Raw genomic sequence first — 18,528 nt, 5'->3', positions numbered from 1 at the left:
AGTATTGACAATTTAAAATACTCCAGTAAAGTAAAAGCTCCTCAAAATTGTACAGTACTTGAGTACATGTACTTAGTTACTTTACACCACTGTCTAGGCCTGCATAGCCTGTCTTAGCATCACAATCAAACACAGCTCAACAATACAACATATTCACTTCACATCACATCACACAACACAACAATGCTTCATCCTGACTAGTTGTTGCTTTACCAAGTAAAATAAAAGTGAAATTAAACACACACATTCCATCAATGTGTTTAATGCTAAGCCGCTAATTAGCTAAGCTAAGTCACCTGCAGAAACTCACCTCAGTCTGGCCAGATAGAGATAATGCACTTCTGTTTCCAATGTCTTGTTGTCACAAGCGTGTTTTAGCAGCTTTCACCACTAAACACTGACAACTCTACTCAACGTTCATGTGGAGTAACGTTGCATTATGAGTTGTTTATTTTGATCTTTTACTTACAAACATTGCAGAGCCTGTAACACCTGTGTGTGTCTGTCTGTGTGTGTGTGTGTGTGTGTGTGTGTGTGGGGGGAGGGGGGGGGGGGGGGGGCAGGGCCGGCAATTGGAGGACTTATAAAGCCCGCCCCTCCCTCTCTGCTTCCTAGGGTGTGTGGAGCAATAAGTAACTACCTCCCAGGGCAGGGTTTCTCAAAGTGGGTGCCCCCGTGGCCAGGTATTGAGGTATTTTAACTTTAGTGGAGTATTTACACATTTCAATACTTTTACTTCTACTCCACTACATCTCAGCGGAAAATATTGTACTTTTACTCCACTACAATTATTTGAAAACTTTAGTTACTTTGCACTTTTGCAAATTACATTATAAAACATACATTAACCACTTTAGCCCTATTTTATACATAGGCTATTTGAAAATAGCCGATCTACAAGCTCACTTGTAAGCTTGTAGATCGGCTTTTTTCAAACATTTTAGTACTTTTACTTTTGGTACTTTAAGTACCTTTTGATACCAATACTTTTGTACTTTTACTCAAGAACTCAGACCTGCCAACACTCTCCCCTCAGTGCTCCATATTCTTTATCTTATAGGCTCGGCTTTCCATCCACACACCTTGCACTACACCATGTTCCACACATCCATAGTATACACATTCATACACCACTGGTTTTCACCTTTTATGCCGTGAAATTCTGCACGCACATTCCCACTAGGCCGAGGAAGAAATGCCACTTGAAATGTTTCAACGTGGTGGCGCTATAACAGGCCGATTTGCGTTTTTACCTATAACTGCACCGAACTGTGTTAAACTTTGTATGTGCACTCCCTAGGGGCCAAGGAAAAACCTTTGCCCTGCATTTTCCACATCTGCCTCTTATAGCGCCACCAGGAGGCCGACTTACGTAAAACACATTTTTGGATATTAAGCCTTCAGATTTTATCAAAATTTCACGCAAATCGGTACACATGATCTCTATAGTCATGTGATCAAGACAGATCTGTTTGATTTTTCATATTTCATCCTGATGGGCTAAGATTGACTTCTAAAGTTCGCAGGAGTGGCCCGTTTTGAACAAAATGCCGCAAATCATGAACGCAGCGTCCGATGGCGGTGAAACTTTGCATGCACATTTGCACTACGTTGAGGAACAAATGCCACCATTTGAACACCCTATTACAGCGCCACCGGGAGGTCGATTTTTGCAATACTTTTCTTTTTCATATTACTCCTACAAATGTTGTCCAAACATCATGCAAATCGGTACACATTATCTCTGGAATCAAGTGATTAAGATGGTTCCGTCAGATTTTTCATATTCCATCCTGATTGGCGAATTCCGAACATTGCTGGCCCACAATAACCTACTTTCTAGTTTTGTTATGCTCCTCAAACTTTTTTTTTTGGTTTGTTTTATGTTGTTTATTTTCCTTTTATGTATTTATTATTCTTCCCCCCCCCCCCCCCCCCCCTGTTTTGCCTCATACAGTATGTGCATTCATTCTATGATCCTTAATAAATACATAAATAATATTTAAAAAAATGTATTGATTAGTTGACCAAAATAATAATTAGAAACAAACTTGAGTGTAACAAGTTAGTTAAAATTGAAATTGCAATACTTCAATTATTATCATGGCTAGTTATTGTCAACAACATTACAACTGTTTTGTAGTTGTACATTTAAATAAATAACCACCTTCAAAACTATTTCTGTCCCTAGCACTCAGATGATTTACAGAGGTACCACTATGATGCAGGAATGAAGGAATTAATGACCCTGGACCTCCAGTATCAACTTGACTGGTTTTATTACATTGAACACATTCTTATTAGCAATAATGGCAGAGCAGCACATCAGGTGGAAGAAAAGAAAGTGAGGACAAGGGCACAATCAACATAAAAATGTAAAAAAAAAAAACTGAATGTAAAGCCACAAAGGGCAATAAAACAACACGCAAGCAAATGCACAAAATGTGAGTATTTAACACTCATACAGAGAGGACCAGAGCAAGCAGCACAATGGACCACACGGCGGTCATTTACATCATACTCAGTTTGACTAAGGGGCCTTTTAATTAGTTGTGACTGGCATTGTGCAACTGACTAGAGACATGTACTGTACAGTACTGTCTGGAGGATGATGTTTGACACACCGTTCAAAACAGCATTCTGTGTTAACTATCATCATCAGATAATTTGACCTCAGTCTAAATGTTTTTTCCGCTAGCTTGGCATTTTTCAAGACTGCTGACAGTCAACACAATAGACTGTGACGTTCCTATCAACGAGAATATTTAATGGTCACCGGCACTTTAGACTGCAAGCCTTCCACAAAGGCAAATGCAACTTCTATGTTGTATTTAAAAAAGGAATTCCACTTAATTTTGAATCTTTCATTTATTCACTTTTCATCATCAAGTAATGTATTTGTTCTTAAATAGACCTATTAATCCTTCCAAGTCGGCCATCTCCACCCAGGACCCATTAAAATTGCATTACAAAACAAGATGTGAGACGCCAGAGGGTTAAGTATCATGAATGAAATTAGATTATGAATTAAAAAAATTGCAGAAAATGCTATTTTTATTATGGTAATAACAAACAGTTACTATCATTTCATAATTACTTTATACAGTAGTCCTTTCAGATAATAATGAACTAATGAGCCAGCCATAGCGGACCTAATGATCTCCTCCTCAGCCTTCTTCAAACCTTCCTTTGTGAGGACCTTTGGAGCGCGTTTTAAGTCATTCATAAGAGTCAACCTATTATAACTACAGTATATTGTATGCTGTAGAACAGAAGGAATGGAAAAGATTCAGAAAAAATATGCATCCCTATGATGAGTGTTTTGGCAGGAATATTGCAAAGAAGACAAATCTACATTTCCCTTGGATTTTCACAGTTAAAACACTTTATATATTTTGTATGATATTAACAAATGACAGTAATGTGTGGCAGAGTATTGTAATTGGTCGTGTCTGTTTGTGTGTTTGATTGTTATATGTAGCTAGATAACTTGAGAACCAATCTTGGATCTTGGAGAGAATGACCAGTTGGCTGCTCTGAAGAGTTTTAACTTTTGGGTTGACAAAGGTCAAGATCAAGGTTGGAATGTTAGAAAGAATACCTTGAGAACTCATGGACAGATCTTCATGACACATGGTGGGAATGATCAGTAGGCTGTTCCTAAGACATGATGACGGGTCAATAAGGTTGCACCGTGAGGCCGATTTGAAAAATATAGGGTGGAGTGCCTTCCTTGGAATCGCGGCACTCAAGCTTGTAGATCTGCAATTTCTTTTTTTGAAAAATTGTGAAAATATGTGCAAATCATGTTTTTTTTAAAGGACAACTTTGGTTTTTTACAACCAAGGTTTATATTTTAGCTTGTAATTAAAGCAAATAAAAGATGAGTGTTATTTTTTTTTCATTTACTGCTTTCTATAGTTTTAGCAATTTTCACGATATTTTTTACAGTGGGCGGGGGCATTCTGTCCGGTGGCTAAATATGCCTTTTTTTACACAATAAAAAAGGTCCTGTGGTCTTTGATGGCCAGATGTGAGTTATTGGGGGCTAGAAACAAGCTTCTGTAAATACTAATAAAGAAAACGCTGGGTTATTGTGTAAAAAAAGACATATTTAACCACCGGACAGAATGCCCCCGCCCACTAGACACACACTGTAAAAAATATCGCGAAAATTGCTAAAACTATAGAAAGCAGTAAATTAAAAAAATGTAACACTCATCTTTTAATTACTTTAATTACAAGCTAAAATATAAACCTTGGTTGTAAAAAAACAAAGTTGTCCTTTAAAGTGAAAACTTTTAACTCGAATCTTTGCTTCTGGGGATTCTACAAATGTCTTCTAAGGGCACGGTCCCAACGCACGTTTATTTTACCTCTGCGGCGGAATCGGACAATGCTTTGTCAATGCAAATGCGTGGATTCTTGGAAAAAATGTGCAAGACCATGAATCCACGCATTTGCATTGACAAAGCATTGGCAGATTCCGCCCCAGAGGTAAAATAAAAGTGCGGTATGACCGCGCCCTCAATCAGTTAAAAAAAAAAAAAAAGATTATGTATATGCTATAATATCAGTGGTTCTCAAACTGTTTTTGTAATTGTCCGCGGACCCCCCCAAAGAAAAGCAAAGATTTGAGTTAAAATGTGTACATAGCGCGGCACTCAGCACTTGTATATCTGCTATTTTTGAATAGCCAAAGAAATCTAAAGTGACACAGATGCATTCCTGGATTGAATGGGCTAAAGGAGAATGCCTCTTTGCTGGGGGAGATATTAGGCTTTTGGTATTCATGCAGAGGCTCTGAACCACTCTGCTACACTGGCAGCTTGCATGAAAAGGTGTGACAATTGGTCCAGCAGTTTCTGAGATTAGCTGTGCACAGATAAGACACACATGGGCTTACATGGGTGGCCATGGCTACAGAGAATAGGGCATAGCAGCACAGATGTGGTTCCCATTCATTTTTTTCCGAGAGAGATTTACAAAAATATTTATATAAATTATTTTAAGCCTGGAACCCAAGCCATCCAGTACAGGCTCCTGGTGAATCATGACCATAAAACATTTGATTCTGTGTCAGAAAATATTTGAAAAAAACCGCAAAGAAAAGCATATTTAATAAATATAGAATATAGTATATAATATAATTAAATATTCAAATAGTTTTTGACACAAAATCAAATGTTTTATGGTCATGATTCACCAGGAGCCTGGATGGAATCCAGGCTTAATTTAGCTTTTATAAATCTTTTCTGAAATCTCTATGGGAAACATTTATGGGCTTTGTATCTGTGTAACCACAAAATGGCTGCCACTGCTATGCCCTATATGGGTAGAGAGAGCCGTCTGGGAATCAGAAGGTCCCAGATTCGATTCCCGGCACCGGCAATTTGTCGAGGTGTCCCATAGCAAGAAACTTCACCCCCTCTCCTCTGGGGGCAGCACTAACGTGATGCTGAAAACTGAAGTTCCCTGTAGCTCTAATTGTCTGGCGGAGACAAAGTTTTGCACCCTGTATGTCCATCAGTGGCGCCGGAGCCTGTTTAATTAAAGGACACTGTGTCCCCCCACTATTCAGTCCAGCCAAAAAAAAAAAAGAGAAAAAAAATGTTTTTTCTTTCTTTTTTTAATGAATAATATGTGTCCTTGATGTGTCCCCCCACGTCATATTCCGTTCCGGCGCCCCTGCTGTCCATCCATGTGTGTCCCTGTGTGTGTGTGTGTGTGTGTGTGTGTGTGTGTGTGTGTGTGTGTGTGTGTGTGTGTGTGTGTGTGTGTGTGTGTGTGTGTGTGTGTGTGTGTGTGTGTGTGTGTGTGTGTGTGTGTGTGTGTGTGTGTGTGCGTGCGTGCGGACAGCTAATCTACGGCACCTTTGGCCCGCTCACAGCGAAACTGCACACACACTCCCTGGATGCCAGAGCAGAACGTCTTTCAGATCGGCCTGTTATAGCGCCACCAGGAGGCCAAAAATCCTTCAGGTTTTATCCAAACATCACATAAATCGGTACACAGTGTCTCCATAGTCATGTGATCGAGTTGGATCTGTCCGATTTTTGATATTCCATCAAAAATCGTGTGTTTTGAACATAATGCCTCAAATCATGAACCCAGCGTGCGATTGCCGTGAAACTTTGCACGCACATTCCCACTAGACCAAGGAAGAAATGCCCCCTTTTCACATTGGCCTATTATAGCGTCACCAGAAGGCCACAATAACCTACCTGACCTGGCGGAGTGTTTTCTAGTTATTATTACACACACAGGGGCAAAAACATAATTTCCACCTCCCGGCTTTACAGCCTGGTGAAAAAAAAAAAAAAAGGAAATTCCCTTTGATCTACATCAGTATTACAGGACAAATTCAGAAGAAGCCCTGTCCATGTTAATGTGTTCACATTCTGGACATAGTTTATTCATAATACTAATAACTAAAGTACTCATTGCAGTAGTACATTTTACAGCAGCCATTTTTGTTTATAGTAGTGACCTTGTAAGCCTAATGCTGAGATTAAAAACGAAGAAAAAAAAGATTTATAACAACAAAAATAAAGAATGTAAACATATTCTTTCTCTATATAACTCTACAGTAGAACTACATATAATGTGTCAAATATAATCTAGGTGCATTGCTTGTGCTCCTGTGGTAATGATTAATGGTTCTCATAACTGGTTCAGGTAACTTTCATCAAAAGTCCACTATTTTCAAAACATGCTCCCATATTGTATGTGACATTGTTTCAAAAGTTATTTAACAATATATAAATAACCCTCCTCCATAGCTGTATAATCATTTGACTCATTTTAAAGGTAGGGTAAGTGATATTTTTTTAATTTTTATATTCTGATAGTAATCATTGCTATAGAGTGTTTTTTCAGTAACAGATGTCTCCCTGTCTCTCCAGCTCTTTAATAAACAGAAAATATTTTTTTTCGGTAGGTGTCAAAATCTCAGCCAATCAGGAGAAAGTATCCATTTTTAAGCTTAATTTGTATAGTGTTCCAGTTCCAATTTTGTCTGCTCATTTCTTAGTGTCATCACTTCCAATTTCACTTGTTTAATCTGTATCATGATTGAGTTCTCTGTCCTGGTTGGATAAAATTGGAAATGAAACTGAAACTGAAACGAAAATGCATTTTCTGTTTAATAAAGAGGTGGAGAGACAAGGAGACTCCTAATACTGAACAAACACTCTATAGCAATGAGTACTATCAGAATATAGAGCTATTTAACACTTATTTTAACCAAAGCAAATCACTTACCCTACCTTTAACTATCCATCAAATATTCATTAAGATAAAAGAAAAATAGGTTGTCAGAGCTCAGCCATTGAGGTCTGCAAGTCCCTTATAGAATGAGAAACAATTTCCCCTCTGCTGTGAGAGAATTCTATTGAGGCTTTTTTTGCCATCGGATTAGAGGAACTCTACTCTGAGACTCACACAAGCAGCGGAGGATTTCACAGGACTCAACTTGGCCCTTTGCAATGACCTCTAGTCAAGTCCTGATGGAAATCTAACCAAGCATCAAACCCAATTTGAGGCTCCAGTGTAAACAAAGAGAAGTGCACTTCAAAGATTGAGCCGGTGACCGATGCATATGGTGGAGAGAGGAGGTGTATCCAAAGTGTATCCTGGAAAAAACAACAACACTGATTTGGGTTGAGAACAAACAGCTGCATATTTTTCAGGCATTTAAAAGAGCTTACACGGTACAATCTGTGTTATTTTAACTCTGAGAGTGTACAAATGAAAGTTTTAATACGTCCCCCCAATCATGCAGAACCAAATGGTTTAATTTGCACACTCAGCTTCCCTGTGTTCCACTCATTGCTAATTAGCAGTCAGGTTCTACGTCATCTAGATCTCCCCTATGCCTGCCCCCTAACCAGCGCTACATCCTTCCAACGAGCCTGGTAAGACTTAATGACCTTTTTAGAAACAAGATAGTCTAATGAAAAGATCAAACACTTGATTTTCACCCCTGACATCTCCCCAACTGAGGCGATCAATAGCCCCATCCCATCTGGAATAATAGGTTCTGTATGAACACAGATTAATATCACATTGTTTTAATGAAAACGAAAGGCAGCAATCGGGGGAGTCATCTATCTTGGTATTGATTTATGCCATGCTCATCCAGTACGCCCCTTGTATTTGATACTCTGTTGACTGCTCTTCCTCTCCCAAGTTTTCAAAGTAACGCATGAATGCACTTCAAAGAATTTTGTTTTCTTAAAAGAAAGTGTGAACAACAAAGAAATCTCTTGTACAACATGATTTCAGAGCCATAGCTTTAATTATTACAAGACTATTTTAGAGTGTGATGGGTGGCAGATGGAGTGAGTGAAGGGTGACTTTTGTGACTTATGTATTCATTGCCGAGTAGACAGGAATATACTGTAATGTAATTGTAATTAAGCAGTGGCAACATATTTGTGAGTTGTCTTTGCTCTTATAGCTGGTAAATGCTTATACATAATAACATTTTCAATAGTTTTCATCCATCATCAACTATCCCTTTTCTCACTAAAGTGATTTGTATATGTAAATTAACCATTTTGTGTTCTACATGTTGATGCTAAGCTCCGAGCAGTGACATTCTAATTTCTATTTTGATGCTGCATATCATCACTGTCGGCAGAAACCTTGTATCTCCATATTTCCCCATAATACGGTTTTCTTCCCATAAATGAATGCCGTACTTCGTCGTTCAGTGTTAGTGAAAATAGACGATCAACAAGCAAAAGGTCGTGACAGACGGTTCACGCGTTACCGCTCGGAACAGCGGTGAACGCACCGCGATCTTTGTTGATTTGTCCTCCTGTGCGGTGCGGAGAAAACAAAAGCTCTCCACAATCCAGCTTTTGCAAAAGTGGTTATGTTTGTCTGTGTTATTTTATTTAAACAATAAAAAGTATTATCAAGAGTTTGAGAATACAGTGCTTAACTACATTGGATCAAGTGGAACAGAGGTTGCATCCACTTTTGTGTGCTGCATGCATGTGCTGCAGTATCTCTCTGCTGATGCATACATTGTCTGTGTGTTGTGACAGATGCTATGTTGCTGGTGGCAGACAGACTAGAGGGACCCTCCAACATTGAAGCAGTCATCGAGCCAATAGATGTCAAGATCTCTGAGGCCATCATGACCATGCAGGACAACAGCATGCAAGTGTCAGTCAAGGTATGCTGACTTCATTGTGTTCACTGCCAAAGCTTCTTTGTACAACACAGCCATTTTACACATCGGCCAACCCATGATGACCCATTTCCTGCCATTTTTTTTTACCATTTTCACCTACATATATAATGTAGGTGAAACATGTATAATGACATGTCCAAAATAGAGAGACCACTTAACCAAGAAACTATTGACACTTTAATGTTGCTTTCAAACATTTTACTTCATCTTCTCTAAAGGAAAGTCAGAAAAAAGAGAGAACAATGGTCTATCTTCTTTTTTTAACCCAGTTTAATTCCTTTCAAAATAACTTTTTTAAATTCGTGCTCATTGTCTCCGCCAGGCCGAAGGCGTGGCCGAGACTATGTTTTCGTCCCTGTCCGTCCGTGTGTCAGTGTGTGTGTGTCCGTCCGTCCGTCCGTCCGTCCGTCCGTAGCTAATCTCCAGCACCGTTGGACCGATCAGCATGAAACTGTGCACGCATACTCCTTGGATGTAAAGTAAAAACCTCTGCCCCAAATTTCTCATATCAGCCTGTTATAGTGCCACAGGAGGCCGTTTTTTGCTAAACAATTTTTTTATAATCGGTACACATTATCTCTATAGTCATATTTCATCCTGATTGGCTAAGATTGGCTTCCAAAGTTTGCAGGAGTGGCACAACAAAATGCCTCAAATCGCAGTGTCCGATTGCCGTGAAACTCAAAGCTCATTCTGACTAGGCCAAGGAAGAAATGCCACCCTACATTTTTTTAATCGGCCTCATGGTGGCGCTATGACAGGCAGATTCACGTTTTGGCCTAAAAGAAATTAAACATAGGTCATACAATAAAAAAGATATATAACTTGGATTACTTGGATCATTACGAAACTCTCCAAATAAGCCACACCGCTGACATTTCAGGCCAACAATAACCTACCTGGCCTGGCAGAGACCTGTGCTCCGAAGAGCTCATTTTGTCTTTGATATGGCTTCCTCAGACTCTGTAACACAGAGCTGAAACAGTAAATTGCCTATTTGAAATTATTCTAAATGTTAAACTTCAACAGTGGTATACAACACATGAGTCTGTTTTTAAGTTGATTTGATTTACACAACAGTTTATATATCTCTGCTGTCCGGCACCAACCAACTCCAAGATGTTAATTTTTCAGGAAATGACAAAAACAAAACAAAAAGTGGAGTTAGGATGTTTTGTTCATCATTGATAAGAGCAGCTGAATGGACCTCCAAGCTCACAATGAGGTTGGAGGTCAAAAGGGGGTGGAGTCAGCAAAACTCCATCCCCCTTTGGTGGAGTTTAGCAGAAAGTTTGAGGATCCTATGGAGTTAGCTGGTTTTGTCAGAAGCACTTTTTAATACTTTTCATTGGTTTCATTTTTTTTTATCAACACACAGACGTAAAGGGTGTTCAATAGCACTGATTTATGGAAAAAAAATCAAAAGAGTAAAAATTGAGTTAGCTGGTTTCTGCCGGACAGCAACGATATACATAAGCATAACATGATAGTTCTTTCCATGGGAAAGTTGACAGTATTTGTTGTTGTGCCGGTGAGGTAAGAAACCCTAGGGGGGCTTATGCGAGTGTCTCACCGTTTACATTATGTATAATTTGATTTATTTAATAAAAACAAAAACAAAAAACAAACAGAAAAAAAACAGACAAAAAGTCTGTGGCAAGTTCCTTCCACAATGTTTTCTAGATGATTTTTTACCAAATCCCTGCCCATCATAGTCTAGTTCACTGAGGTCGCTGTGAAGTGCTCCAACACATCTAGTGGAGGACAATGTCCAGCTTTTTCACATTTTGTATGCACTCAAATCCCCATTCCTGCAAGTCTGCAGTTGCCAGAAAGCTCGTACAGAGATTTCAATCTTTCCCTGTATTCACATTTAACCATATCTAGTAGTCCTTACATCACACATTCTCTTACAGTACGGTACGTTCTATCACTCAGGTCTGAACAATCTGTCAGGCCATATCGCATTGAGATAAAGCTGTAGTCTGTACAGTATGTGTCACCTACTTTTACTCCTGCAACACAGGGCTGTTGAAAATCCTCTTTCTGATATACTGAATGGGAGAGTAATATCATAATCATTGTGAAGAACTGACAAGTATTAGTGAAAAGTCACGAGGACCATGGCGGTGGTGCTCCATCACAGTCTGAGCCAGATACCAGCGCTCACATAGAGGAATGCTAATCAACTCTGCTGTTAAGACAGGTTCAATTCAATTCAGTTTTAGTTATATGATGCCAAATCACAACCAAAAATATCGCATGACAAGACTAGTGGTTTTCTAAGTGGGGTCTGGGGACCCCCAGAGGTCCTTGAGGGGGTTCTAGGGGGGTCCACAGCAAAATGAGGAACAGTTAAATCACTTTAACCCTATTTTATACTTTAGCGTTTCGACAATATCAGATGTACATGCTCACAACACGTCAAGATAAAATACCCTAAGCTTGTAGATCTTCTATTTTTGAAAGATTTTGAAAGATCTTGAGAAAACTTGAAAACATGTTTTAAACACAAATCTTGTCTTCTGGGGGTCGATGGCACAAAACGTTTTCAAAATTCAAACATTGACATGGCTGCAGTGCTACTTTATTCTCATCACGCTATATAAATGACAAAACTTTAGATATGAGGAAAGCTAGGGAACCTTTTCACTGTCATGTTATTTGCTGTTTAGTCTCGCGTAGCCAGACCCCACAGAAAATGAAAAACAGCGACCTCTGTTTTCTGATATTGTCTGTGGGGTCTGGCGGGAGGAAAATGGAAGACCAGTGCGCAGGGAAACTCCGGTTTCATGTCTGCCTTCAGCGCATCACTTCCGGTTGGTGCGACTACGTTTTCATTCCCACTAACAATATTTCTACACGGAACACTAACACCACTTCTCCCAGAGAACATGGATGGTTTTGGTTATAAGCCCACTTGTTTCTATGATGAAAGAGTAAGTTAAAATGTGAATATCTTTCCGTGGTTTTGTCCGCTCCGAGGACGCTATTGTTAAATTAGTTTCGGCTAGTTTCGAGGGGGGAAGGGTGGATGGACACGTGAATCCCGCCCACTACATTTGATTGGGTAAAGCGCGGCCCGCTTCCTGATCTGAAGGCACGCCCACTTGTAGCCAATGCGCACACGTTAGGACGAACCCCTCCGACAGATTCCACCGCAGGGCAGAATCTGTTCTTGAGAGATTATTTGCTGTTTGATACTTTATTACAATCAACCCGTGCAGGAAAGCATTCATCTGTTCTAAGCAGACCTAATACATTATATAAATACAAAAATGTATTTAATACAAAATAAATACATTATATAAATACTTCCAAATGCTTGCAAATTCACAATTTCACATGTACTCAATTTCACAGAACAATGTGGTATCACAACTTTAAAGAGAAATATATCCGACTATGCCTACTGACAAGTGTATGATTCATGTTTTGATATTATGTGCTTTTATATATAGGAATGAACAATTGTCTAATAACCAGTAACTCTGATGGCTACAGTTTGTTTGTATACACTGTGATGTGAAATGACAGAAGACCAGATAGTGAAACTGCACACTGCCAAAGAAATAGAGGAAAAACAAAACTAAAGTACAGAACATATTGTCTAATTTAAAGGTGCAAGGGAGAAAATATAGAAAAAATAGACATAATAGCAATGCTTTTTTATCTGTCTCTCTCTAGCCTGTTTCTTAGCAGTGTGCAGTTTTGCCTTTTATGTTCTATGTGTGTGTGTGATTCCCATTTGATTCCCACCACATGCATCAACATAAAAACACAAGCAACAGCATATTTTAGAAGTCTACAGTCTACAGTAGACTTCATATTGTGGTGCATTAAGATATTTATTCTAAGCCAAAGGTGGAGATAGATTTGCTTCCTGAGTCAGCAGTCGTACAAGCATTTTTGTATAATCATTTTCCTTGTCAAATGGCAGTTAACCTGGGGGGACATTGCACTTAGCCTACATTTAAATTCAACTAATAGCACAGTAATACCTAAATATAACCTTGTTAGCACCTACAAGTCTAACTAATTCTAAACACTCAAAAATGGAATACCTCACATTTGTATAAATCTATGTACCCCCTCACAAGTCAACTGTTCATGTTGTATATGCCTTTTGCTGTCTCTCTTTTGTTTATTTATTCATTTATTTATTCATTTTCATCCTAGATCTTTCAAGGATGCGGTCAACCAAAGCCCTCAGGAATGGGCAGGTCTGCACGTGGCATTTCAGATGTGTTCAATGCTCGCTTTAAGCCCTACACACCAGAGGAGAGGCCCACCTCTGCAGCTGGAAACAGGCTGGATAGACTGGTGAGAAAAGTGTGTGTGTGTGTGTGTGTGTGTGTGTGTGTGTGTGTGTGTGTGTGTGTGTGTGTGTGTGTGTGTGTGTGTGTGTGTGTGTGTGTGTGTGTGTAAATATAACACTGTGAAAACAAATTCAAACAATGTTATTCTATCACTCTCTTCATTTCCATTCTGAATGACCCACTGATCATTTTTCGGGCTATTAGACGTCTAAAATACGTCTAAGGGCTAGGCTAAAACCGGGTTATAATTGGTCTAACAGTGAACGTTTTTTAGACGTCTAGGCTTAGCCTAGGCGTTGATTCGCTGTTTTTTAAGCGTCTATTTATAGACTGTCTATATTATAGCCGTTGAAATGACATCTATAATATAGACGTCTACAGACGCTTAAAAAACAGCTAATCAACGTCTAGGCTAAGCCTAGACGTCTAAAAAACTTTCACTGTTAAACCAATTATAACCCGGTTTTAGACAGAGGTCTATTAGCCGACTATGGCTCAGTGGGGAATGAATTAATTAATTTTATTTCGAACATTATTTAAAAAAAGAATACAAAACAGAAGAAAAAAACAACAATGTCCGAAAAGGAGTAAGATGAAGTGTAAAACTTATAAACTCCTTGTAAAACTTATAAACGTATTCTCCACAGTTACTTTTAAAAGCAAAACTATTTTGCAAACCATGGCTACACTAGTGAGCTTTTATGACACCTGTACTCACTGCCATTGGCAATTCACCCGCCAGCAACTGCCTGAAAGTCATAAATATTACAGACCTGAATCATCTCATCTGCGTGAGAATTTTTTTAATTTGGTATTGTGAAACTTGTCATGGTGTGATGATGTGATAGGGGGTGCAATAGCAAATATGCCCAGTGATACTACTCTGACAACACTATGTATGTCTACTTTAATGCAATGCAATATTTGTCTTTTTAAATGTTATAAAGTATTTATTTTATTTATTTCTTGTGCTTGTTTTCTCTGGATCTACCACTCCAGAATAATTCTCTTGATGCTTTTTGCACGATCCTCACATTCATCAGATTTGTCAAACGCTGTTGGGGAGACATTTAATTTTTAATTCCCCATGTTGAAAGGCCGAGTCTCACAGAGGGATCGGCCGGTAGGACTGAATATTTCACCACCATGATTTATTAGATGCTATGTAACCGCCTTTTACTCTCATAATCTTTCTCTGTCTCCTCTCTCCCTCTCGCTCACTTTTGCTTTCACAATGTCCAATTAAATGTCTTTCTTCTTTATTTTTCTGCTACGCCAAGAGGGTTGTCTGGAGGACAATGCAAAACAGTGTAAGGCTTCGACTCTTCCTCTTACCTTTACCAAGTCATCCTTCTTGCTGTACACTGTAAAGTCCTGAGTGTTTATTTAACCCTGACAGTCTACAAGTGTAACCAAATGGCAGTGGTGGAAAGTTACTAAGTACATTTTAGCAATGATTACTATTAGAATATAGTACTTTAACTTTTTAACAAAAATAATAAAAAATACAAAATAAATATCACTTACCCTACCTTTAAGTACAGTTTTGAGGTATTTTTTTACTGGAGTATTTCCAATATTCAATACTTTTACTTCTACTCCACAACATCTCAGAGGCAAATATTGTACTTTTACTCCACTACAATTATTTGAAAACTTTAGTTACTAGTTACTTTGTAGATTTTGATTATTATTACAAAACATACATTAACCACTCCAGGCCTATATATTCCTCGGCTATTTTAAAACAGCAGTACTACAAGCTCACAACGCGTCGCTTTGCGACGCGTTGTGAGCTTGTAGATCGGCTATTTTCAAAGCATTTTTATATATTGGGAAACTTGCAAAATTAGTACTTTACTTTCAGTACTTAAGTATATTTTAATGCGAATAGTTTTGCACTTCTACAACAGAGTATTTCTACATTGTGGTATTGGTACATTTACTTACAGTAAGTACAAAATATGAGTACTTCTTCCACCACTGCCAAATGGACACATAAGGGTCCATCTGGTTTGGTTTGTTACAAATGGATGAATTAACAGGATTTTACTGTGTACTTCTTCAACGCTGCATCATGCAGAACCATTTTTTAACAAATCGAAAATAACTAATTCTTCTAACTTTGAATCGTTTGTGTTTTTCATGGTCATTCATTCATTCTGATGAAGGTGTGATTAGGCTACTCTGTCCATCCTTAAAGACGGGGTGCTGTGATTTTCAGTGATGTCCCCCCCCCCCCCCTAAAACATGATCATCAGGTATTATGGCTATACTAGGAGGAAGATTTTTTTTCAAAAAAGTGTACAGAAAGTTTTAAAATTATGTTTTTATGTGGACACCTTAGCACTCCACCTGTCCTAGTCCCTCCTCCTCCTCCCACAAGACCACTCCCACCTGTCCTAGTCCCTCCTCCGCCTCATGCCCACACCTGTTGTGTTATGATAATGAGAGGGAGGGTATATTTCTACTGCGTCATTAAAGCGCTGTTTTTCTATTGGCACGTTTGACCCTCAAGGTTTCAGCCTCCAGGAAGAAACTCAAAATAGTCAAAGAAGACAAAACACCACCAGGGGGCTTAATGAAGTTCTATCAACCTCATAGACACATGAAAAACAGAAAAAGTGCAAAACCATGGCACCACCTCCTTAAAATTACAGTGAATTGTGTGCATTTCTATGAAACTTAACAGTACTGCCTATCCAACTGTTGGTAAGATTTCAACCCTTCAAAACAGCATAATGTGCATCTCAGTGAGCAGGAATATTCTGTTCAATTCTAAGTCTGTTTTGGGAGTTGTGAAGTCAGCATTAATCACAACATTAATCAAATTCCTCAAAAAGTTGCAACAGCCCTCAACCTAAATCTCATAACAGTTTGTTTACAGGAAATATATGAACCATATACTTTTAATCTAATGTTAAAAACGTGGACAGGTTCATCCTGGGTCAGCAATTTTCCAATGAAACAGCAATTTTACATCATTTCAAGTTCATCTTTTCAGTAATGGATGGCCGCCCTTGTCTGCCTTCTGCAATTATGTGGCCCATCAATATCTGTCATATGGTGTAGTCATTTTTTGTTCTCTACTCATATTATGCTCACAGTGTTCACCCAGTTTAATGAGTCTTCTCCACATGCATAAAAGAGAAAAAACATCTGATTATAATGTGACTGCGGAGGCTTTTTGATGCACCATGGTTCCCTGCAGCGCTTTGTAGCCAAGCCTTAGAAAATATAGCCTGTTCGTCTGAATTGCCACCTCGCTTGAGAAATTACTACAAGAATTATGTTTCATTATATTTTGTAATCCCATTTGAACCTAACTGCCACCCGAGTTTCAAAGTTAGACATAGTGAATAACAGCAACTTTTCCAGGTCAAAAAGCGTCACTACAGTAGAGGTGAGCGTTAATTACCAGACAGACCAGAAGCGCCCATTTGTTTGTGTCTGGTGTCCATTTTGAACATCAGTGCATTAGACTATGTTGACTACATGAGCAATAATCGTACAGTACATGAGTATTTGGTTAACATTTGTATTTTATAGTATTGTAGCAATGGTTGGGGGTATCACAGTAAAGTATTACATATTACTTTAATGATTTCAACAAAGTAATATAACGTGTTACTGTTGCAAATTAAGCAATATTATTACAGTTAATTTACATACAGAATATACAGAAAATGTTATTTGTTTTGTTTATAAGCTTATAACAAATTAATGACTCCTCTTGTCAATGAATTACTGCAACCGCATTTCATATTATGAGTACTGTTGTGCTTCATGAGGGTGTTTTCATGAGGGTGTTTTGTGAAAATAGTGTTAAAACTTGTATTGTAACGTAACATTACTTTTAATTGAAAGTAAGAGGTAATACTTTTGAAAATATCTTCCTTCTCCAATCACTGGTTGTAACTACAGTATCAATGTTGAGTCTGCATTTAGTCTTTGTTAGTCTTTTGTTGGAATACTCGACTGTTAACGCTGTCTGTGCTACCGAGCAACCAATCAAAAGCACCACAGATTGTCCTGGCAGTGACCATGCGGACATCAAAAACGACAGCGATTCTCTCCTCTGTCACTAGGGGCAATGCTGCTTGAGATCCAAGAATTTGCAGTGGATTCTTGGTATTGTAGTTCATGTCCTGAATGGGATAGCGTTTCGACAGTCAATATTTAAGTAATGTAATCAAGTGTTTGTTTGCTGTTGTTCCCATGTAGGGCACACAGAACTGAAGGGCAAGATTTGAAAAGCTAGTTGTAGGTAGAACAAAATGATTGGGGGAAAATAATCAGGAGGCCAATCCATCAGCTCCAGGATACAAACACCAATTACTAGTGCACGTTCCTGTCAGCCAGGCTAATCACTCACTGAAAACACGCTAGTCTCAATATCCAATGCTATTGCTGCTGACACAACTCCCAATTATGGCCAGCAAATTGACAGCCAAATCATTCTCTTGTCTAAACCATGAATGCACACCGTACGATAGATCAACATGGCATGTACTTTACTTTACTTCATTATGGATCTCCATTAGCACTTGCCTAAGCATGGCTATTCTTCCTGGAGTCCGTCACACCCAAAATCACATCATACACAACAACGTACAACTGATACAACAAACAGACAACTAATAGTTCAGCTACAAAAGTTAAGAAACAGGTGCATGAACAAGGAAAATACAATTTTACAATATTGTACATTTCATGATAAAGGAGAAAAGAGTTACTGTAGATGTGTTCTCTCTTTTTGTCCTCTTAAAGACACTATTATTGTACAAATCGCTGGGTAGAATAAAACATGAAATTAAAACAATACCAAAACATTTATGAGTTACTATTTACCCTTCAAGCTATGATAAAGCTGAGTTGAGTTGAGCTCACGATGCACAGCATTGCGACGTGTTGTGAACTATAGAATGCAATTTCCGGCACGGGATACCTTTGTACGGCTAAGTATAAATCGAGCATATAGAGCAAGGAACTCAGCATACTTTC

At 38.6% G+C, this 18,528-nt stretch overlaps 1 protein-coding gene across 2 annotated transcripts in view; it reads left to right on the top strand.

Moving 5' to 3' along the window:
• The window catches only part of gpc6a (glypican 6a), a 188,568-nt gene that overhangs the window by 144,470 nt on the left and 25,570 nt on the right, over positions 1-18,528 (top strand). For both annotated transcript variants that reach the window (XM_084066777.1, XM_084066778.1), the window contains 2 exons: positions 9,057-9,187; positions 13,385-13,528. In XM_084066777.1, coding sequence (XP_083922903.1) covers positions 9,057-9,187; positions 13,385-13,528 — 275 coding nt within the window. The remainder of the gene's footprint in view (positions 1-9,056; positions 9,188-13,384; positions 13,529-18,528) is intronic.

Source organism: Gymnoscopelus microlampas, assembly GCF_963454915.1.
Source record: "Gymnoscopelus microlampas genome assembly, chromosome: 1".
Classification (NCBI taxonomy): Eukaryota; Metazoa; Chordata; class Actinopteri; order Myctophiformes; family Myctophidae; genus Gymnoscopelus; species Gymnoscopelus microlampas.
Note: the sequence above shows the minus strand (reverse complement) of the source record. Positions and strands in the feature narration are given on the sequence as shown.